Below are 23,473 nucleotides of genomic sequence, written 5' to 3' on the forward strand. Positions count from 1 at the left end.
GTCCGACAAAAATCACGGATGAGAAGAGCGCCCAGCAAGTTATCTAGTGGAAACACTGGAATGCATATCACCGGCTGCCTTTCATGCCAACATTCTACATTAAATCTTATGATGAGAGATTTGTAGCTGTTCTGGGTAAAAGTTTTAAACATCACACACGATCTCATGCGACATGTGTGACTGTCAGCTACTACCAGACTTTGTGAGTATCTGTAAAACCCCCTGAGATGTAGTCGTTTTTTGTCGTTGTTGCGTTGAGTTGACTCCAAATGTTAAGCAGTTGTTGAAGCACAGCCAGTGATTACTTCCTGCGAGTTTCATTAAAATGTAATCAATGAGTCATTTTGCTAACGGTACAGACAAACACGCACTCGCACACAAAACATTATCACCCACTTTTGCCTTAGGTGGTGGGTGATAAACAAAACAAAAGCACAATTTATTGCCCAGCTGTGTTCTATAAATGTAAGAACCTGATGTGCAGTTTGTTAATGATATTCTCTGTATTTGTTATTGCTAAAATAAATGAAATGTGTTAAACATCATTTACATTTTCAACGTTAAATAGAATTAAAAATAAAAATCAGGAGTTGGTAGGATTTGATGTACCCATGACGGAAGTAGCAGTGATTTAATGAAGCTGACACCAATTTGTGAAGTGTTGAAACGTGACAGCCAAACCCAGCTTTAAAAGTTTTCTTTTTCACTTTTATTTCTGACATAACGACTCGTTTTTGTCATATTTTACTTCATGAACTGAATATGGTTTCTTCTACATGAAGCAATCTTTATTAAGAATTATTTGTCTTTTGATGATATCTCATGTAGCTGCAGATGAACCTAGCAGAAGGTTGTCATCGAACGTACAACTGATTCACTTTTAGCTGTTGATTATCTCATCAACTAACCTTAGACAAAACAAGGAAGGCTAAAACAGCCAGTGTTACAGATATTGAGCTAATCTTTGATGTGGTAGTAGCTGAGAGTCATTCTGAACACATCCTCTGAGCGTGACATCGCCCAGGAATGCAGAACATTTTCTCATCATAAGATGATCTCAGTCATGGAAGGTGGCGGGAGATATGCATTTCTTCAAGGAATGCTTGACCTTTATTCAAATGTGTCCTCATCTTATGCAAGCTGCAAAGATCTGACAACGATCCATCCATCCATCATCGTCCGCTTGTTCTGAAGTCGGTTGGCAGCAGCAGTAGTTTGGACAGGGAGGCCCAGACATCTTTTTCCACAGCCACCTCTTCCACCTCTTCTGGGAGGACTCCAAGGCGTCCCCAGGCCAACCGAGAGACGTAGTGTCTCCAGCGTGTCAAGGGTCTTCCCAGGGGGTCTCCTCCCAGTCAGACTTGCCTGAAGCACCTCCTGAGAGAGGCTCCCAGGGAGCATCCTTACCAGCTGCCCACACCACCTCAACTGGCTCCTTTCGATGTGGAGGAGCAGCGGTTCTACTCTTGAGTCTCTCCCGGATGACTGATCTTCTCACCCTCTCTCTAAGGGGGAGTCCAGCTACCCTGAAGAGGAAACTCATTTCAACCGCCTGTATCTGTGATCTCATTCTTTCAGTCACTACCCAGAGTTTGTGACCATAGGTGAGGGTAGAAACGTAGAGTGACGGCAAACAAAGAGTTTTGTTTTACATTTCAGCTTCCTCTTCACCACAACGGACTGGTGCAGCGTCTGCATTACTGCAGACGCTCCAGTCTAATTGTCAATCTCACGCTCCATTCTTCCTTCACTCATGAACAAAACCCTGAGATACTTGAATTCCTCCACTTGAGGCAGAACCTCACCCTCGATCCAAAGAGGGCAACAAATTACAGCTAATTATGATTCGTCAAACTCCCTGTCAGAAGTAAACTATATTTCTCCAAACTGAGGTCATTTAAAGAGGTATCTACAACAGATAAGATGTTTATTGTTCATAATTGACCCACAGAACCCCATTTAAAACATACAGCCCAGATCTTTTAAAGTGTGTTGTAACAAAGAAAAACAGTTAAAGTCCAGTTAATCCACCAACGCAAACAAGCAGATGACCTCCACAGATTAGGAAGTTATAGAACGAGGACCCAGAAAAATCTCATCTAGACTGAGGTCCCATGAGGGGGGGCTGTAGGTGGACTCTATTGTTGTGGCGTGGGGCAAACCAGTGAAGTTGAGACAACCAGAATATATTAGATAAACCAGACGTTAAAATTGGATGGAGACCTAGGAAATGGAAGATTACAGATACACATTTGCTTCTCAGTATCACCAATCTGTATTAATCCGGAACCATCTGAAAAGTTTGAGCCACTGGCCCGGGATGAAAATTATTCGGCTCTGAGGATGGATGTCCAGGTCCTTAGCCTGTGCAGCGGCCCGTGGGACTCGGTCATCATTAACCAGGATGATCCCTCTCAGATGGAGCTGTTACAACTCAACTCACCGACTCAAGGAGCCTGACGGATGACTTCATTATTGACTCCGCCCACCTCAGAACTACAGCTCGTCTTTAATCAGAAGCTCTTCATCCCCACGGCTGCCATGTTGCATGACTCAAAAACTTTCTGAGGTTTTTAAAATATTATTACATTCAAGTAGTAGTAGGTTCATAAGATATTTTGCTAACAGACAATTTGGGGTTGTCTCCAATAGTTAAAGTTTTTAGCAAAGGTATGTGCAGTCAGTAGCACTTGGAATATGAATTATGGTGACTATCAGCTACTACCACACAAATGTTTTACTCGTTTTATAAATTTGGCTGAATAATAGCCAATTTGGGGATTTTCTAAGGTCAGCCGGCCTTGGCGGCCATCTTAATTTTTGACATAATCTGATAAAAATAGTTGGAATGGGCACAGGGTACAAAAAAATATAAATGTTGATTTTATTGTAATTGTGATTTGCCTAAAATGACTCTATAAAGATACTATCTAGCACACTCAGTAACTAAAACGGCATAAATCTTTCTAATCTGCCTTTAGAATATACTTTTCTAACAGTTATGTGTTAAGAAATAATCCTTTGGATTTCTTTTTTAACTGACCATTTTTCTCTGCTGGCTGACATTGCTCTGGGAAATCCCTTCATATAATGTTTGACAGGATTGTGAAGATTGGGGATTCCCCTTTTTAAATATAAGGCTGGATGCTTGAAGATATCTCTGTAGATCAATAAAGATTACGTTTTTAAACCAGAACTTTTGTAAACAAAACAAGTTTGTTGCCAGGTAAGGTAATAAATCGCCAAATTTCCACAAACTAGAGATCATTTTGAAACTTTTGAGAATTTGAAAATAATAATAACTCAGTTTTTTTTTATTATTCCTTACTGTGACCCCAACAAGGTTCATTCAGGTCATCTGAACAGTTTTTTTTTTTTATTGAGACATTTCATCCTTCATCCAAAGGACTTCATCATTCCGAGGAGCATCACACAAACTCAGTCCCACAAACAGCACACTCTCATAGTGGACCAACCAATTTGATGGTGATAAGATGGGTTCCGGGGCCTGCCCTCTCCCCCGTCGACTCCTCTCAGGCAGTCATAGCCAAAGTGGTTCAAACCATAAAAGTTCATGCTCATTAATCCAAAACGTCGGAGAACGAAACATCTCAACCAAAAATAAACTGTCCAAATGATCTGACTGAACTTTGTTGGATTTTTTACCTGGATTATTGAGCATGAACTTTGATATTTTGAACCACTTTGGCTATGACTGCCTCAGAGGAGTCGACGGGGGAGAGGGTGGGTCCCAGAAACCATCTTATCACAGCAAACTGGTTGGTCCACTATTGAGTGTGCTGCTTGTGGGACTGAGTTTGTTTGTGGCTCCTCGGACTGATGAAGTCCTTTGGTTGAAGGACGAAACATCTCAACAAAAAATGAATCATCCAGAGGACCTGAGTGAACCTTGTAAGATATTTCACCTGGATTATTGAGCATGAACTTTGATGCGTTGAACCACTTTGGTTTACTGACTAGTTTTGCCAGCACCGGTCACATCAGAGTCAGAGTCAGAGTTTCTTTATTGTCATTCGCACCTCATGTGGTACATGTGGTGGAGCGAAATTATGTACACAGGGTCCCAGTTACATCCAACAATAAAATGTATAAGGAAAAAAAAAAAAAGTGGGTTGGCTCCACACGTTAATCAGTTGTGGACATACATCCAGTGATTACTTCCTGTGAGCTTGATTAAAATTCATCTGGTGGTTCATGAAAAATTTTGCCAAAATACGGACGCACGCAGGTACTGGCCAAAACATTACCGCCTGCCTTAGGCCTCTCAGCGAATAACAGAGGAATATACGCTCGGTTAAACCTCTTAAAATCAAGAAAATCCAGATAGTCTACTTTTGTTTCATTGTCATCAGCCACCGTGTGCAGACTTTATTTTGCATTACCGACAGCACTCAGTGTGAGCATTCTGATGTGTTCTGGCATGTTGTTTGTCTCTGCAGAGCCGCATCCGCCGAATGTGGAACGACACAGTCAGAAAACAGTCTGAGTCCTCCTTCATGACTGGCGACGTCAACAGCTCGGCGTCGCTCAACAGAGGTACGCCGTCCTGAGGGAAACGCCATCTTTACTGGCTCCTCATTATACCGCCCTGCCCCTCAGACTTTCTGACAAACGTCAGAATTATTCAAAGTGTGCTTTTCTTTAATTGACACCGTAATTGCTCTTGCTTTTAATGTGACACGGAGTCGGTACAGAGCTCAAAGCGTTGTATAATTTAATATGCCAAGCTTTCAAACAAAAAAACTTTCTCAACATTTTTGATCAGGGCACATCAGCCATTTCACAACAGTTTGATTTAGAGAATTCAAAAGAATTGACAATTAGTTTTTTTGGCTTAATTTTAAATTCTATTTTAAATTCAGGAGATTAGAGATGTGGCATCAACAAAACTTCTGTTTGAATGTGGTCTTTTGTTGTTGTTGTGGGGTTTTTGTGTGTTGTTTTTTGGCTGGTATTTATAACTTGAATATGCCGAATTGAAGCTAGTATCATAATCACAACCAAACATTGTTCATTACATCACTTGTTCTAATTTAGGTGCTTTTTATTTCACTGCCTGGTTTTTAAAAAGAAAAAAAAAATTGTTTATTGTGGCACATAGCACATAATAACAGGGATATTTTATTTATGTCACAGTGTTCGTTTCTAACTTAAGTCATGTTAATTTGATTTTGAGTTTACGACATAAAAGTAGAACTGAAGTGAAATGTCTTCCCCTTCACATCCCGAGGATTCTCGGCGGGGTTCGGGTCTGGTCTCGTTGGTTGCCAATCCATGTGTGAAAATAATCTCATGCTTCCTGAACCACTCGGAGCAGTTTGAACCTGATGAAACTTGGCATTGTCATCTTTGAATATGCCTGCGCCATCAAGAAAAGAAAGAGTCAGCTGACCTTTTTGATTTTCTTCATTTCTTCTTATTCGAGGGTCACCAGATGTAGCTGCATTAAGTCCTGACCAGCGGAGGTAAACTCTAACCGTGTCACTTCCTCCACAGGCTTGTGCGTTAAACACTGGGCGTGATGGACACATTCCTTTATCTTCCACTCGTCTTGCCCTGATGCACCCATCACTCTGAGTTTAAACTTGAACTCAAGAGAAGACTTTCTACTTAAATGCTTCAGAGGCCAATCTTTCTTTTTATTCCCCATTCAAACTGTCGTTTTTAGTCTAACATAAAAGTTTAGTGTTTCAACACTAAAAGCTGTTTAACTCAATACCAGACTTTACTAAGGCCCCTTCTCACACTTGATGACCACCCTGCTAAGTTCTCCATAACATACTGTGCATAACCTACTAGAACAGCACTGGATCGTGGCGGTGTTGGAAAACCTCTTTCACAGTAAAAGCACAGTCTTCATTCTTGATATTTAGGCTTTTTCTGCAACTTTCCGCATCCCTGAGCTCCTCCTCTGCTCCCTCACCAGCCCTGGTACAACGCTTTCAGAATGTATCAAGAAGCAGCTACACACTAGAAGATTGTTGCGTCCCAGCACAATGCTACCATGATGGGTATTACAATTGCAATAGATTGTTTCTAAGTCCTTGTCATGATCACAGTAGTAGCCATGGCATGAGGTCAGCATGACCAGACCTGTGACAAATTATTGATGACTAAGCCATGCCAATGTACAAAGACCTCATGTCATGGGTATGCTGTCACCTCACTCTACCCAGCACTCCAGTATGACACTCCCACAATGATAAACCACCACAAACTTGATACAGAAGTAGCAAGTTCATGAATGTAGTTCAGGAATGCTCTTAACTGCCAACTGCATTCTTAATACATGCCTGAAGCCCTCGCCAAGGCCATGCAAAGACCATCCATGTTCCGGCTAATTTCTTACATCATAGTCGGGCCATGAAGGAGGCCTCAAGTGGGGCAGTTATGTACCAAAATAAAAAGTATGTTTAGCCATCTCATAATTTGTTCTGTGCAGACCATTATTTAGTCCCTTTTAAAGAGAAAAGCCTTGTTTTCTTCTCAACATACTCAAGCATTGTTTGAGCTGAAATATTTAATTTTCATCTCTGCTAAAATCTGCTAAAGTTTGGTGTGAGTTTCAGTTATTAAAACAAGCATTAGCATTTAGTTGAGATAGGAATAAAACACAAAATGTTTGATATTTCTTGGATGTGTTACTGTGGATGGTTTGAGTTGTCAATATGACATTAAAACTACATGTTTAAATATCTACACATTCACCACTACTCTGCCCTTTTTTTAATAATTAAAGAACACAGATGAAAACATTTATGTTATAACCACAATACCAATGACTAAAAAGTGGCTGAAAAAAAATTCTTGGGTGTTTAAACAGCTGGACTAAACTGCCTAAAGTAAATTTAAAGCCAAAATGATCTGCTCTAAGTGAGGGCCACAAGTAGACTCAAGTTTAAATTCATATCTAATATACACCAAGTGGTTGTTAAAGGAAGTATGCGATGATCACTGAAGAGTTAATATTTTGTTGCCAAGTGAAACATTAATCATAGCAGTATCTTTTTGGGTCAGGCAGTAAATACTGAAAATGTGGTGACATGGATTGAAGACCTTAAAGGGACCCTGACTAGATGGAACAGTAGACCTTATTTGATCAACAATTACTTCGCTATAAAAACGAGACTGTAAAAATTCTGTAGGCTTTTATAATAAAAAAAATTGACGCACCAATGCTGCCATTTTATTTACATTGTAATGCATTCTGGGTAAATTCATTCATTCATTCAATCTTTATTTATACAGATTAATCACACTGAGCCTCGGAAACTCATTTACTAGTGAGAATAATGCAGACACGTTGCTTCAGTGTGAGCGCCATTCAGCTTGAATGTTAAGTTTGGACATTATCTGATGTTCAGCCCTTTTATTTAAACAAGAGCACGTTGATGGAAAGGAGGGCGCAGAAATGACTCCGCTTTTGTGTTAGCTCCAGAGCTAATTTATGAAGTTCGCTCCAAAGCTAATAATATATGGTGTTAGCTCCAGAACTAATAGCATTAGCTCCAGAGCTAATTTATGACGTTAGATCCAAAGCTAATAATATATGGTGTTAGCTCCAGAAAGAATAGCATTAGTTCCAGAGCTAATAGTGTTACCTCTGGAGCTAACACCATAAATATTAACTCTGGAGCTAAACTGTTAGCTCTGGAGCTAACGCTATTAGCTCAGAAGTTAACTTAATATATTATTAGCTCTGGAGATAATGTCAAATATTAGTTCTGGAGCTAACGCCATAAATATTAACTCTGGAGCTAATATTTCACATTACCTCCAGAGCTAATAACATATGGAGTTAGCTCCAGAGCTAATAGCATTAGTTCCATAGCTAATCGCGTTAGCTCCAGAGCTAATAACGTTAGCTCCAGAGCTAATAAACATCACAAATCGATCACGTATGATCGTTTCAACTCCTATATTGTGCGCAAGGATTAATACAAAATATAATTTTAATGTCCTGGTATAACTTTTTAGCCATGAGCCCTTGTGTTTTAATCTCCACTACAACCTATGTACGTGATCACTCCAGAATGCACTGTGCTAGTAAAATAATGGTGATGTCTTTAGGAGAAAAGTGTAATAAACATATATTTTTTAAGTAATTAGAAGTTTTCACGTGTTACAAACAACAACTTTTAGTAGAATAGAGGAATACGAACATATTAAGGCCAATATGTGCAAGTAGTTGTAGATCCCTTTAAAAGACAGAAAACAGAAGAAGACAAACATTTCGCTTTCTATCTCAGGGGAAAAAAAAGAGTTAGTGGAATGCATTTGACTTTACACCTTTCTTCGGCTTGTACAGAAATAGACACCCTGTTGTCGTACTTGCTGCTGTGGCTCCCTACCACTCCTGGCAGTCATCACATCTCCTGATTGAGAGCTCCAGTTCCCACTCTGCTCGCGCTCTAAATTCACTCTGGGCGCCCTGCTCGCAAAGACGCTAATGCATAGTTACAATGATGGATTAATGTTCGACACAACGAGGAAGTGCCATGATCTCTGTAATTAGGCACTCAGCTCAGCACCACCTACAGACGCTGCTTTTATCAACTGTGCCGAGGCTGAGATGAGGCGGAGATGTGAGGGGGTTGCAGGTCAGGAGTTGAGGGGAAATCTTACATGGATGTTCCATAAAGGCAAAAGGCAGAGATAGAAATTATTAATGCACCTTTTATGCCCCCCCCCCCCCCCCCCCAATACTTAACCAAGGAAAACTCCCCTAGAGACACTGAAGAGAGCTCTGCCACCCGAAGCATCTGAAGGACCAGATGCAAATGGAATTGCCCTCATTCTTGGCTTTTCTGTGTGGTTATTAAAAAATTAGATGCTGAAGAGCAAACATTTCCTGCTGATTTGTCCTTTGCAGTCACCCCCCCCCCCCCACACACACACACACACTCACACACACACACACACTTGAATATGAGACGATGAGCTTGCAGCTGACTCTTTCTGTGCTCTCCGTGAAGAGAGCCGAGTTGTGCAATCATCTTGACAGCGTTGCACATTCAATGCATCCGACCATTCAGGATCATTGCTACACAATCAATGTGTTTTTGTTTGTTTTTAGTGTGTGTGTGTGTGTGTGGGGGGGGGGGGGGTGGAGCTGGCCAATTTAAATAAATATTGGATATGGGGGGGGGTCTGTTTTGTGAGAATTCAAAGAGAAGCGGAGCTGGTTGTTTATGGAATGCGCTGTAATTAGGGCAAGCGGCACCAGCAACAACAAATTACTGTTATTTATTAAATTTTTGCCCCTCCTACAATCAAAACAACATTCTGTTTTTCAAGCAAAATAATAATATGTCTAATTAATACAAAGCTCAAACACACTCGCACACAAAAAAAAGGCTCACATTACTGAAAAACGGGACCAAACTAGCAGGAGTGCACTGAAGAGTGTCGACATAAAAAGTTCTCGCAATTAAAACCATTTCGATGAGCGCACAAGCAACTTTGAAAGGTGGAATAAAAACCTTACCCAGTGGTGACGGATTCAGAGCATTATTAAAGAACAGCGCTCTCTGACAGAAGATCTAATTGCTGTGTACTTCTGCACCTCAAATAAAAGATGTTTACCGTTTTTTGTGCATGGTATGCATCACGCTTCTCTGTGAAAATAATAGCGTCAAACCGTGCTGACGGGGGAGAACGAAGGAAATCGTGTCAACGGGAAATGAATGCAGCTCACAAATATTTTCAACAGACTTCTGCATAATGTGTTCAAGCGCTTGGAAGCAAATTATATTTATCATCTGCAAAGAAAAACAAACACCGTTCATTCATGTTTAAGCCCGCAGCCCTGAAATCCGCCGCTAATCAGACGGCTCAGACTGTGAAGGTTGCTTCTGGTGCGCTCACATGGGCACGGGAAACCAATGAGTCACCCGGGTGAGATCTCGCCAGCGAGAATGTTGAATCCGAGCGACGTTGCATAAATAGAAGATGAGCCCCGCGTTCTGTTTGTGCGAAAGGGGGCGAGGCTGAGGCGAAAGTAATGACGGGCCTGACTAAAGAGAGGACAGCACTTCATTCAAAGGTTATTCCAGCAACAGTGCAAAGAGAACGAGCAGAAGCTGATCTTTGCTCTGCGGTGAGGAGGAAATATCACACCGCTTCAGGGCCCAAGATTGGCAGTGCCAGAAACAATAATAGTGGTGCAGTTGACCGTTGCCGGGTCTCCCCGTTGCTGCGCTAATAAAGGCTTTTGTTTTCACGCAGCCACTGATGAATATAAAACGCACAGGGCTTATTTTCAACATACAGGTGAAGATACATACATCTGAATTTATAGAGGACAGGTTTGTCATTTCTTATTTTATCTGCTGTTAGATGTGAGGGAAGGCCTGAGCGAATTCCAGCGGCACTATCGTAAACTTAACGTCTTAAAATGAGTTTTAAACTAGGCACAGGCCGGTTTCATAGACAGACATTGTAACGATCTTGAGCTCATGTTCCTGTGTTGAAATGTTGCACAAAATAAAAAATATATATATCACACAGTCTAAATTTTCTCATTTTAAAACAGAAATGTGGCTGCTAATGTTACTGCTGCTAAAAAAAACAACTGATTTCTACAGTATTTCCTATTTGCATAGTAAAATAAATAAAGTATTGTCTTTATTCAGATTTTTATGTTAAAAAAAGAATGTAAGAGAAAACAGACAAGTGTGCTGACAGCCATTCTTGTTTCAAAATGAAAACTTTCAGCTAAAACACCTAAGCATCATTTTTAGGCCTAAACTACAATAAGGAAATAACACCTGTTAAATTAAAATATGTAATAGTTGTGTGATTCTGTTTTGCTCAAAGTATCTCAATACATATCTTGGTAGCTCGGTGGTTTGCGGTTGCGTCATGAAGGGCATTCGGTGTAAAACCAATTGCCAAGTCTTCGTGCGACTTCGTTCGCTGTGGCGACCCCTGAAGAAGGGAGCAGCCGAAAGAAGAAAAAAAATAATCTTATTTGCAGTTACTTGTTTTTTTTTACGTAAGACTGACAAACATTTGTTAGCTAGCTAACTAGCCAGCGTATCTGTCGCGTTTATGTGCTTGCCGTAAGCTGTTATTCAACGTTAAAACAATTTATGAATACTGCTAGCACATTTAAGTATATTAATATTTATTTACTTGTTGCTCAAAGAATTAGGTATTTTCTGCAATTACTTGTTTTACAATGAAACATTAAAGCTTGATAAGCTGATGTTAGCTAGTTCATTAGCTGGATTGTCTGATTCGGTAGTCTGCCTGCAATAAGCCACTTTTGAATAAATGTAAAATTAATACCTGGTAATTTACATATATCGGTTATGTTTATTAAGTTATTGCTCAAAATACTATGTTCTCTTTGCTGTTTTGCCTGATTAAAGAAAATCAGAGAGCTGACAAACGGATGTGGCAAATTAGTCGAATTATCTGCTGCAAAAGTGTGACAGCAACAGACTGCTTATTAGACATAACCAAAAAATACAGAAATATTACTAGCTATAATGAAAAATATTTTATTTATTTACCTATTATTTAGAATACTGTCTTGTATGACTTTTTTCAGTAGTTCTTTTTTAAAAATAAAATAATGTTGGGAGCCTGTCAAGCTAATGTTAGCAAGTTAGAGGGCTGGGTAGCAAGTCTGCAACAAGCTGTTTATTTTACCGGTAGGCACGGTAATTCCTGTAGCTTCTTCTTCTTTGTTTCATCTGGCAGCAAAGCTACCGGAAAACTGCCTTTTCTTTTTATTGCAGAAAATTTCAGGGAGTTTGCTCATTCTTCTTTCACAGAAAAAAAAAAACAAACATACATTGTCTTTGAGGAGCCATTAAAATGAGTTTAAACTGAAATAACGAAGAAAAATGTGGTTTTGAAATAATAACTTTTTAAAAACTATGGCATATAAAATTGGACACCAGCCCTCGCTTTGTCAAGATATAATCAATCAACCTTTATTTATACAGGTAAATCCCATTGAGCCTCGAGGACTCATTTACAAGAGAGACCTGATTTCAACAAAGAAAGATGACAACAATGGACAACAGCAACAACAATAAGCAGTTATAAAAACTCATACTACAGTTTTTTTTTTTTTTTTTTTTTTTTTTAACAAATAGGATGGCTAAAAGGAAAAAGGTAACAAAACCAAAAAAAACTGCTAGATTCTGAGACAAATGTATAAAACTAAAAACAGGAACATGTCTGCATTGGTCCCTGCCAGGAGTCCAACAGATTCTTAAAGCCACTTAGAGGTCAAGGTCGAGAGCTTCAAATCTTTTTGTAAGATATTCCAGGAAACAGGAGCGGAGTAGGAGAAGGCCCTTTTGCCTAGTTCAGTCCTCACTGAGGGAACACTGCAGGTAATAATGTCCTGAGAGCGCACTCCGTAGCTGCACTCACGCAGAGACATGTAGGAGGAGATGTATGAAGGCAGCAGACCAAGAAGTGATTTAAAGATGAAAATGTACCAGTGAGAGAGTCTGCGTGAAGTTAATGATGTCCAGTTAACCAGTGAATACAGGGTGCAGTGGTGGGTACGATAATCACAGCCAGTTATGAATCTTAGTGCACCATGATAGACAGCATCCAACATCTGCAGGGTTCTTGTAGGAGCGTTCATGTAAATAATATCACCAAAATCAATTGAGGGAAGGAAAGTCAAAGATACAAGGCGTTTTCTAGCATTCAGGGTTAGACAGGATCTGTTTCTGAAAAAGAAACCCAGTTTAATTTTCAGTTTCTTTACCAAGTTTTCCACATGGAGCTTAAAAGAAAGATGTGAGTCGACCAAGATACCCAAATATTTATAGGAATCAACAAACTCAATGGGGACACCATTTGAGGATAAAATCGGAGGAAGAACTGCTGGGACCAACTTCCTATTTGAAAAAAGCATCCCTTTGGTTTTTTCGGCATTTAGGACAAGTTTGAGGTGAAACAAATCAGTCTGGATGTAGTTAAATGCAGATTTCAGAAGCTGGAAAGCCTTAGCAACTGTTTTAGCTCGACAATAAACAACTGTGTCATCAGCATAGAAATGTATGGATGCATTAGGGATGTTTTTACCTACATTATGTATGTAGATTGTAAAGAGGGTGGGTCCTAAGACTGAGCCTTGTGGTACACCATTGTTGACTGTTAAATAACTGGAGGAAGTACCATTATGTTGAACACATTGCCTCCGGTCTGAAAGATAGTTAGAGAACCAACCAATGGTGTGATCTGAGAAACCGATTTCTGAGAGTTTATGACACAAGATGTTATGATCCACAGTGTCAAAAGCTTTAGACAGGTCTAAGAAAAGTGCAGCACAATAATCTTTAGCATCCAGTGCTTCAACAACGTCATTAAGAACCTTCAGTGAAGCAGTGGTTGTGCTGTGTTGTTTCCTGAAACCAGATTGATGTGGAGGTAAGATGTTAAATGAGTCCAGGTAATTTTTGATTTGAGAGTTTATCAGTTTTTCTAGAACCTTGGCTAAAATGCAGAGTTTAGAGATTGGTCGATAGTTGTTCAGTGAGGTGGGGTCACCTCCCTTCAGCAAAGGAAGAACAAAGGCTGTTTTCCAAGTGTCTGGGATGGAGTTTTGTCTTATGGAGAGATTGAAGATGTGGGTCTGGGTCTACATGTATAAGTTAGTTTTATTTGTGCTTTTTTCTTTGTAGTTTTTATTTTTTGTTTGTCAACACGTATTTGCTGACATAACGTGTAGCACAAAATTCAACTCAGTTGTTAGCATTAGCGGTACAGTTAACACACTCTTCATCGGCCCCATTAGCCACGTCAACTCAGCTGCTGCTTTAATAGAGCTCTTCCACATTAATGATCTTTTGGATGTTAATGGCTGTCATTGCTCAATTGCATCTGCCCTGCAGATATGTATGTTTTCTCTATGTATCTATGTATTTATCTCAATTTGTCTATCTCTTTCTGTCTCCTTCTGTCTCACTGTGGCTGCTCCAGGGGCCATGGCTAACCATCTTATACCCAGTGCACTCCTTCGTCCTCATGGCACTAACAATCCTTATAATACATTGCTTGGGGAATCTGCAGTTTATAACAACCCTCTGGGCATGTACAACACTCAAGGTGTGCTGGCTTCTTTTCATTCCTTAACATTACGACCAGAGCAGTGTTTTGTTATGTCATTTTATTTGTTCCGGGTCTTGGAAAATCTGTCAATTGGCACGGTTTGTAACTTGAACAAAATAACGAAACAGTTTGCACCATTCCTTTGAGGTTTTAATCCCAAAATAAGTAAATATATATTAAAACAACAATAAAACACTGCTCTAAATGCATTTTTTGTAGAAAGTTAAATCACAGAAATACAGATTTGTTTTGCTGTTTGTTTGTTTTTTTATTTATTGTTGGTGTATCTTGGCTTCTGCTTTAGCTATGTCAATTGGTTACGTAAGTCTTATTCGCTCGTTCTTGTTTGGCCAAGACAAACTGTAAAATTGAGGAAATCCTTTGAAATGGAGATGGGGTGCCCCGCAGAGAGCCAGATACATCACCAGTCATTTATTTTAAATGTGCTCTAATGTCGTCAGTGAAGCTTGTGTGCCACGTCTGCTGTCTTTGTGTTTCCGTTTCACAAATAGGAATCTTGTTGTAAACAAAAACACGAAAAGAACCAGGGGCTGGCCTTTATTATGTTCTAAATATATCAGAAATCAACTAAATTAACATTGATGATTAATAAATTGTATTATTATTTATTTGAAAAATCTCCTTTGAGGTGGAATGATTATACAAAATACAGTTTAAATTATACAAAGTTTTATTTTTCTAATCAACACAAGGCTAAAATTAAATGTACAGACTCAAACAATGTGTACGCTCTCACCACTAGCCCCATATTATTTCATAAATTTCCCTTTAAATGTTGCACCTTGATCTCATGTTTTTTTATAGCCATGAAGCTTCTAATAAATCCATCAACATTTATTTTTTAGGGCCTTGATAACAACCAAAATGTGATCAAAGTGCTTCACAGTACATTAAAACCTTAAGAATGACACAAAACTGCCAGAGTGCAACTAGATATTACATTAGATTTTCAAAAGCCCAGAGCAATGGTAGAGTGTAAGTCCTGAAGAAGTTGGTTCCACAATTTGGGTGCAACAATCAAATTTACCTGGTCACCCCACGTCTCTATTTAGACTTTGCGACATATAGTATAGATCTATCTAAATACAGTGGGGCAAGGCCATTAGGAGCGTTAAAAACAAACAATAAAAGCTTAAAATCAATCGTAAAAAGAACTGGAAGTCAGTGGAGCAAGATTAAAGTGGGCGATGTGCTCATGTTTGGAACTATAAGTTGAGTTGTACCGCAGAATTTTGGACAAGTTGAAGATGGCTAATGGGAGTTTACGGCTTTGAAAAGGTCCCTCCAGAAGCTTAATGTTAGCCTGTTATACCCTCAGCTGTATAAACGAGGCACACTTGATGTGTTTTTGTGATCAATGTCCCGATGGAACAATCAATTGTGTCCAAATAATCGTAGATTTGAAGTGCAAACTAGAGAAAATTAATTTCATGCAAAGTTGCACTATGAATCCTTATTGCAGAAAATTTTGCAGAAAAATAGCTGAAATTAGCAAACAATAGCTGAAAAGTAGCTGAAAACGCAGAAAGAAGTTTACACTAGCACACGAATGCTGAAAGGATCAGAAAGAAGTTAATTAAGCTGAAAGTGGCAGAAATCACCACAAACAACTTGATTTGATCTGAAAGCAGCTGAAATTTGATTAAAAATGTTAAAAAGCTAGCTGAAAAGGTAGAACAAGCTTAAAGTGGCAGAATAAATCAGAAAGAACATGTTTGCCCAATTATGCTGAAAGAAGCAGAAATTAGCAAAAAATTGGAAATTCTCTGAAAAAAGCAGAAATTTGAAAGAAAAAAAAAAACAGCTGAATTTTAGCTAAAGAAACAAATAAAATAAAGAAACTAAGAAACAAATTACCAAAAGGAAGTCGAGAGAGTACAACTGTGCCCAATTAAGCTAAAAGAAGCAGAAATGGGCACAAAAAGCGAAAGATATTTAAAAAAAAAAAGCAGAAATAAAAAAAAACAAGGAACACCTGGATAGTTGCCAAAGAAGCAGAAATGAGCTTAAATTACCAGCAATAAGTGGAGAGAGCACAATTGTGCCCAATACAGGATCACAATAGTGTGAATGCTTATTTAAAAAAAAATGTGTTAGTCCTTCATTAGTCCGTCCACTTTGTGCATCAGAACCATTGGCAGTGCAACAGCCCCACAGCATTACACTTCTCCTTCTGTGCTTGACAGTAGCTACATTGTTCTCAGGTTTGAATTCAAATTCTTGTTGTAAAATTTAGTGAAGTTGTATATTGTACCAATATTCCAAACTGGATTAAAAACGTTCAGATTGCTCATTGAAATCCCTAAACGTTCATGACAAAAATGTTTGATAGCAATGAGATCTCTGATTTGGATCTTGCATAATTTGAAGAGTATCAAACATTACAACATTTTAGGAACCATCCATACAATACAAGTTGCCCACTATTTTCTGCAACGCTTCCTTTCCTAACTCTGCAGAGCTGTTATTATTTATTCCAGCTCTCAGCAGTCAATATAGAGATTGTAAGCCTGTAAAACTGGGTAAGTCGTGTAAAACTGAAATAAAAACTCACAGCGAGCTTTGATCAGTGGATAATTTATGTATGCAACACAAGCACTTGCACTGGAGCTTGTGATGGGGGGGCTATAATTCACTAACATCACCACAGATGGAAAAGAAATATCTGGACGAATGAAAATGCTAATGCTTCAAAAGATTTATTGATGCATTTGACGCTCAAGGACCTTTGCCATGTTTTACTCCAAGGATTCTGCAGCGTGTTGCAGACAAAACACTTTTTATGTATTTGTCGAGGTTCTTCTCTGCGGGCGCTCCAAATTTCTTTTCAGGTGCAACAGGTGCAGTCCGGAAACACTTTCTGGATGCGTCATCAGCGTATTAAATGTGCACTTTTCTCTTTGAACATGTCATTGTTGTGCTGATTGTTGTTTTTCTTCTTTCCTTTTCCTCATGCTGTCCCATAAAGAGCCCTACAGAGAGACAAGTATGGGAGTCAAACTAAACATTGCTTATCAAATGTAATTCACTTTGGCTTTACTTTCTCTTCACTCAATGCCGACAAAGGGATAAGAAAAACAACGTAGTCCAATTTGGCCCCAAACCATTACAAAGCCAGTTAAAAGTACATCCACAATTTATTTGACTTCTTATTCTTATCATAGATGGGATTAAAAAAAATAAGTTTGTCATTTGATGGCACTTCAAGTCAAGAGCCTTCATGTCATGCTACATTATACACTTAAAGTTGACCTCAATATTTTTAAGTCACATAAATATAAATTGATTTGTAACCCTCTCAGAGTGTCAGTTTTTCCTCAAATAAAATGTATTATTACTATTCCAGTTCACTTTGATCCAGACTTTCCACTTTTCAAAAAGGTCAGACATGTTTCTTGTCAAGTTTTCAAGAGGCCAGATTGAAAGCTTGACACTTTTAACAAGCTGGATGGCCTTGTCGGAGGTAGTTTGAATCAGATTATTCTTTTTTCTTTACTGCTTTGATGTTGATAGCATGGTTAACATGATGACATGTGAAAGCTACAAGTTAGTGCATCAGGGAGAACAGAAAGTCTCTTTCCTGTCAGTGTGAGTTGATTCTGAGAGGCTTGAGCTGATTTAATATGGAAGACACGGCTATTCGTGTTTACGTGGCTGAAGTGTACGATGCTCCAGCGGGACAATGTGGTCGGGGTACATTTGAAGTGGGAATCGCATGGATTAATTTTTTTTTCTGTGTTTGCTTGTGTAAGCTTTGTGCTTTTGTGCCGTGATAGTTGTTTTTGTGTCTCGCAAATCAGTGTCACCCTCGCCATAAAGTATTCAGCTTAGAGGTAAAAGTTGAGTTTCATTTTTAATTAAAGGTAAGTATAGGCTAATAAAAAACGATTTTGAATGTTTTATAGTTGGATTATTTAGGTTATGAACAATTAATATTTTACCTGTTATTGATAGCTCTTTAAACAACGTCCGTTTGTAGATTATTATTATTTTTTAAATTCTGGCTTAAGTGACGAACTCACGGCTAGCCTAAACTTTAACCCTAACTAAGAGTTAGTGTTTCCCTTACCATTATACAAGCAGGGTGCCCCGCCCTGTCAACAAAACCGAGCGTCTTGCCTACCAAACTGAACTGTCAACCCTCCCCCACCACCACCACCACCCGTCGACAACTGCCGCCACTGACGTAGCGCTAAGCTAGCCGCGCGCAATACAGACGCCATTGCTAAAAAGCTACAGAGATAGCGTTCCGTTTCCCTTATGCTCAGCCATTCCTGCCACCCCCGCTAGAAAAATGTTGGCACAAACAGTGCGCAACACAGACTTGTCTCCGTCTCCACGACCGTTGAAAAATTGAGCGTCCTGCCAATGCAAATAATCTAGGAGAAACACTTGGTTAATACAGGATTAAATGGCTAGTCTGAGCATAGCCAAGACCAAAGTGGAGTAGTGCTGTCATAATGAAAAAACATAAATAAAACTTTAATGTAAAAAAATTCTACCAATTTCTTTGTGCTTCCAAATGACTTTTTAGGTGGAATGGACATTGGTGTAAAGGTTTTTAAAATTGCTACAAAGTTTCTAAATTTAAAACCGTTTGTTGAAAGGTAAGCTCTATTTTTCTTCAAACTAAGGCTGAAACTAAGGATCAAAGAGCTATCTACAAAAAACATTATATTAAATGTTCCTAATACTGTATTTCTATAACACCCCACTTTAAATGTTCTAAATTAAATCCAAATAATTACACATTTATCCTACAAACCCTCAAGAACTTTTTTATTAAAGAAAGGAATAATTCCTTGTGTTCTTGGTGTAATCTTGTGTATCTGTGGAAATGACATCTCAGTCGTTTTAATTGGTTACATTTTTGCAAACAACGCTTCCTACTCACCACAGTCCCATGTTTCTCATTTCAGAGGGAATCCTGAACAATGCCCGGGATACAAGTGTCATGGATACTCTACCACTGAATGGTAACCATGGGAACAGCTACAGCATTGCCAGCGCTGACTATATGAGTGACTGTGTCCAGATCATCGATCGGGGCTACAACCACAAGGAGACCACACTGGAAAAGAAAATCCTGAAAGAGCTCACCTCCAACTACATCCCCTCTTACCTCAACAACTCCCACGAGCACTGCAATGAGCAGAACCGCAACCTCATGAATAAGCTCGTCAACAACGTTAGTAACGGCGGCAAGGATAACTGCTACGGGATGGGCTTAGGAGTGGGGATAGGGATGAATGTTGCGCTGAACCTTGATGACCACTCTACCTTTGGTCCGCATCACGATGAAGGTTTGGGTCTCGAGCTGATACGCGAGGAGTCCAACGCACCACTGTTGCCACAAAGGCCACTACCATCCCTGCAGGCAATGGACAACCTCCACAACCACCTCCACCAGTCCATGCCGCCGCCACTTCCGCTGACCCACCATCCCTTCTCCTCAGGCTCTACCTCCTCGTCTTCTCAAAGGAGGATCCCCCAGGAGAACAGCGAGAGTTTCTTTCCCTTACTGAACAACGAGCCCACCGAGGATGAGGGCTCTTCGCCGAGCCACAGCCACCAGAGAGACTCCCTCTACAACAGCATGCCCATGTTGCCCGGTCTGCCCGAAGTGTCCGCGCAATCTGCCGACAGCTCCAAGGAGGGCGGCGACAGCAAGAGCCCGGAGGCCAGCTCGGATGACATTTACTACAAGAGCATGCCCAACCTGGGCTCACGGAACCACCTTCATCAGCTGCACTCCTACTACCACATGGGGCGGGGCAGCAGCGATGGCTTCATTGCACCCCTCAACAGAGAGGATTTAGCTTCAGAAGAGGTCCACCAGGATCCCTCACACCTGGTCACCAGCCTATAGACCTGACCTGGCACCCCCTTCACGACCCAACTTTGTTCCTCTAGTCCGCGTAACCTTGCTCCATCCTTCGTCGGCAGTGGTAGCCTTTGTTTTTAACGTGTCCCAAAGACCGAGGCTGGTTTCGGCCACAAACTGGATCAATATTTCCAATAAAACGGGGCTAATGTGACTATATTTGGTTAGACATTCCAAGATGTTGATGTTGTGTCCCGCAGCCTCCCTCCCACAACTTTTTTTAAAAACCCTTTGTGGTTGGTTTTTTTTGTCTCATTGTGAAGAGAGACAGATTTTTAGGGAGATAGGAACCGGCTGGTCCTACAGTCTGACCTATAGACTCAACTAGAATGAATGGTGAAATTTAAAACAAACACAAAAGGACTATTTTATTATACTTGTGTATCAATACGGACTTTTTGAAATATTTTCTTCCTCTTTGGTGAGTTGCAGCACATTTTGTTTGCTGACGTGTTCCTTCACTATAAAAAAATCAGCAAAGAAAATTTAAAACGACAAAGAAAATGAATCAAACACACATTTTGGACAATTGTCTTAAAGGATTGTATGCAGGCATCGCTGTTTTCCTCCATTTTATTTACTGTAACAACTTTTGTTAAGAGGGAGAAAAAAGACTAATGAGAGAATTATGACATATTTCTATGTAACTGTACAGATAACTAGCATTGCACATACCTATGCTTCTGGGTTTTTGTTTTGTTTGTTTTTGTTCAGATCAAACCTTTCGTCTCTGTTAACGTAGTGATTAAGAACACGTTTGTTTTGTTGTGACGGCCTTTGGATTTTTTGCTACACAATCTGGTTCCTGTTGTATCACTTTTCTCAAAAAAAAAAAAAAAAGAGAAAAGATCGCAATAGGAACTAAACACACTGACCGTACAAGCATATCTATAAAACATATTCACTTTCCGGGTTTTTTCTTTTCACTTTTGCTTTAGTTTTTTCTGTGTAGATAGCAGGAACACAAAGGAGACCGAATTGTGGAAAAGAAAATGTATCGACGTTCAGAAAATATTTGTGCTTCTCAAAAACGGGACAAATTGGACCTTATTGTGCACCAGGCACTTGTACACAAACATAATAATATTAAAATAAAGTTAGCTGTTTTTCTTATTAAAGAAAGCGTCTTTGGAGTGAGAAAAACTAGAAGTGTTTTTTTTTTTTCTCTTGAGGAGAAAATATATTTATTTATTTGTTAAATGAACAGAACTGTAACAAAAGACAGTCGTGAATTTGGTGGCGAAGATTCATTGAATATTACTGGCTATGATTTATGACTCGGTGTTTTTTCTTTTCTTGCGTCAGGTTTACAGGTGAAGGACCTAACAGCAGAAATTTGTTGTTACAGTGAAAGTTGTTTGCCAACAAATAAATTACTGATTAAGGTTTAATCACATAGCTGTGACAACAAAATCTGGTGTGTTGTCTGTTTTATTTTATGAGTGCTAAGGATCTCAAAAATAACAGATTAATCACCATTTCTTATTTTTCATCGTTTTATTTTAGTTTTCAGGTAATACCTCTCATTAGTCCTCTGTCCATTTTAGTGGTGAGTCAATTTTTGGCCCCGCAATTGTGGATGTGCTCTGTATGCTCTGGTCTGCAACAATAGACACAGTGATTTCATAAGCTGTAATAAATATTTCAATATCATTGCTGGTGTAACTTATGGATTCTTTACAGATGTGTTTTTTATTTTATTTTATTTTTCAAAGAAATGTTCCCTCAGATCTGAAAGATTGGCATTTTGTGCAAAAGCAACTGTCAAATATTAAACGACTAATCTCAGCTGACATTTAATGATTTAGGACAGTTGGCTGTTTCAGGTTTTGTTTAAAAAAATGAACGGTTGGAAGTTGCGGTGAATTAATGCTGAATCATCTCAAGTCCTGCAGCTCCTCTAATGAAACAACGGCTTCAGGGGCAGAGACCTGTGCTGCTGTTGCTAATCCTGGGAGTCTGGGATTTTTATATTCCTTCATTTTCACCGGTCCAATGGATCAATGAGGCAGGGGCTGCCTTGAGACTAAAGCTGAGCTCTCCAGTGGACATGATTTTCACTGGACACCTGGATGTCCAGAGTTGTTTGTCCTGTTTGTTAGCTTATTTTGAAAGTGGAAGCAAGTGGTAGGTATACACACACACACACACACACACATTAAACAACAAACAAAACAAAAAAAATAGTATTGTATAATAATGGTTTAATTCTAACCAGATACTTGAGCTAATGGATCGTTTGAAGACAGACTATGCCCAATTGCAGTGAGGCCATCTTAAAACATCTCATATCTCAAAAGTTCCATAGAGATTCAAGCAAACACAATTTTATGAACCATTTTTTACCTTACAGTTTAGTTGCATTACACATTTAATGACAAATAATTCCATTGTTGTTTAGAAGTACAGTAGTCCCTCAATTATTGTGAGGGTTGCATTCCAGACACCCCCGCGATAGGTGAAAAAACGCAAAGTAGCAACGCTATATTTATTTTTGTATTTATATATATATATATTTATAGGCTATATAGTTTAAGGCTTTATAAACCCCACACTTAAACCTACATCATTTTGACAAAATGTAAATGTGTACTGTATAGTACTGCAAAATTTTACTCACCAGCTTTGCAGAGCAGCAGCTCGGTTCAGGTCTGCAGACCCCCCCTGCAGCGACGAAGCCCATCGCCCCGTCCAGGTTGATGTGCATGTGGAGAATTGAGCTTCAGAATTATCTGCAACTTTCCTGCCAGTTCTGTGAGCTTCATAGCATAGATTTGCATTGCAAAACTTTCCCTCCATTTAGTCGAAAGCAGCGGATGGAAGCACTGTTGGCTTCTGGGTAATGTAGTTCTTTTGACTGGCGATACAGTATAGGCTTATTGAAAGAAAACTACAAGACAGCAGTGACCAAACGCACTGTTGGCTTATGGGTAGTGTATGTTGTTTTTGTTTGTTTGTTTTTTAACTGGCCTTACAGTAAAGGCTTATTGAAAGAAAACTACAAAATGGCGGCGCCTGTCCAAAGTATTTTTTAAAACTTTTTAATCCCATAACATCCCAATCACGTAAGTAATATTAAAGTTGATAACTGTTGAAAAACCGCAAACGAGCGAGTCCGTGAAAGTCAGACCACAAAGTAGCGAGGGACTAGTACAGAAATTAGCTGTAGCATTTCTAGTGCAGTTAGCTAAACCACTTTGAGCAGAAATTTGATAATAAAAAGCCTAAAAAAACTGTTGTAATTCAAAACAACTAATCCAAGGGTTAGTTAAACCACATTTACATGAACTGCTATGAGTCTTTTGAGACTAGAGTTGTTTTAAAACAACAGCAGTTTTAGTCTTGGCACCACTTAGATTAGCCGTTAGCTCTTCAGTGCAGTCAGAATTAATTTCTCTAAATGATCTCAATTTGAATATATATATATATATATATATATATATATATATATATATATATATA

General features: G+C 39.2%; 1 protein-coding gene across 1 annotated transcript in view; it reads left to right on the forward strand.

The window, feature by feature from the left end:
• The window catches only part of LOC119423998 (adhesion G protein-coupled receptor L3), a 159,966-nt gene extending 139,770 nt beyond the window's left edge, over positions 1 to 20,196 (forward strand). The window contains exons 17-18 of the mRNA XM_037691788.1: positions 4,461 to 4,557; positions 19,047 to 20,196. Of these exons, the coding sequence (XP_037547716.1) occupies positions 4,461 to 4,557; positions 19,047 to 19,996 (1,047 nt within the window). The 3' untranslated portion in view covers positions 19,997 to 20,196. The remainder of the gene's footprint in view (positions 1 to 4,460; positions 4,558 to 19,046) is intronic.
• The last annotated feature ends 3,277 nt before the right edge of the window (positions 20,197 to 23,473 follow it).

Source organism: Nematolebias whitei, chromosome 1 (genome assembly GCF_014905685.2).
Source record: "Nematolebias whitei isolate Nwh7 chromosome 1, NemWhi1, whole genome shotgun sequence".
Lineage (NCBI taxonomy): Eukaryota > Metazoa > Chordata > Actinopteri > Cyprinodontiformes > Rivulidae > Nematolebias > Nematolebias whitei.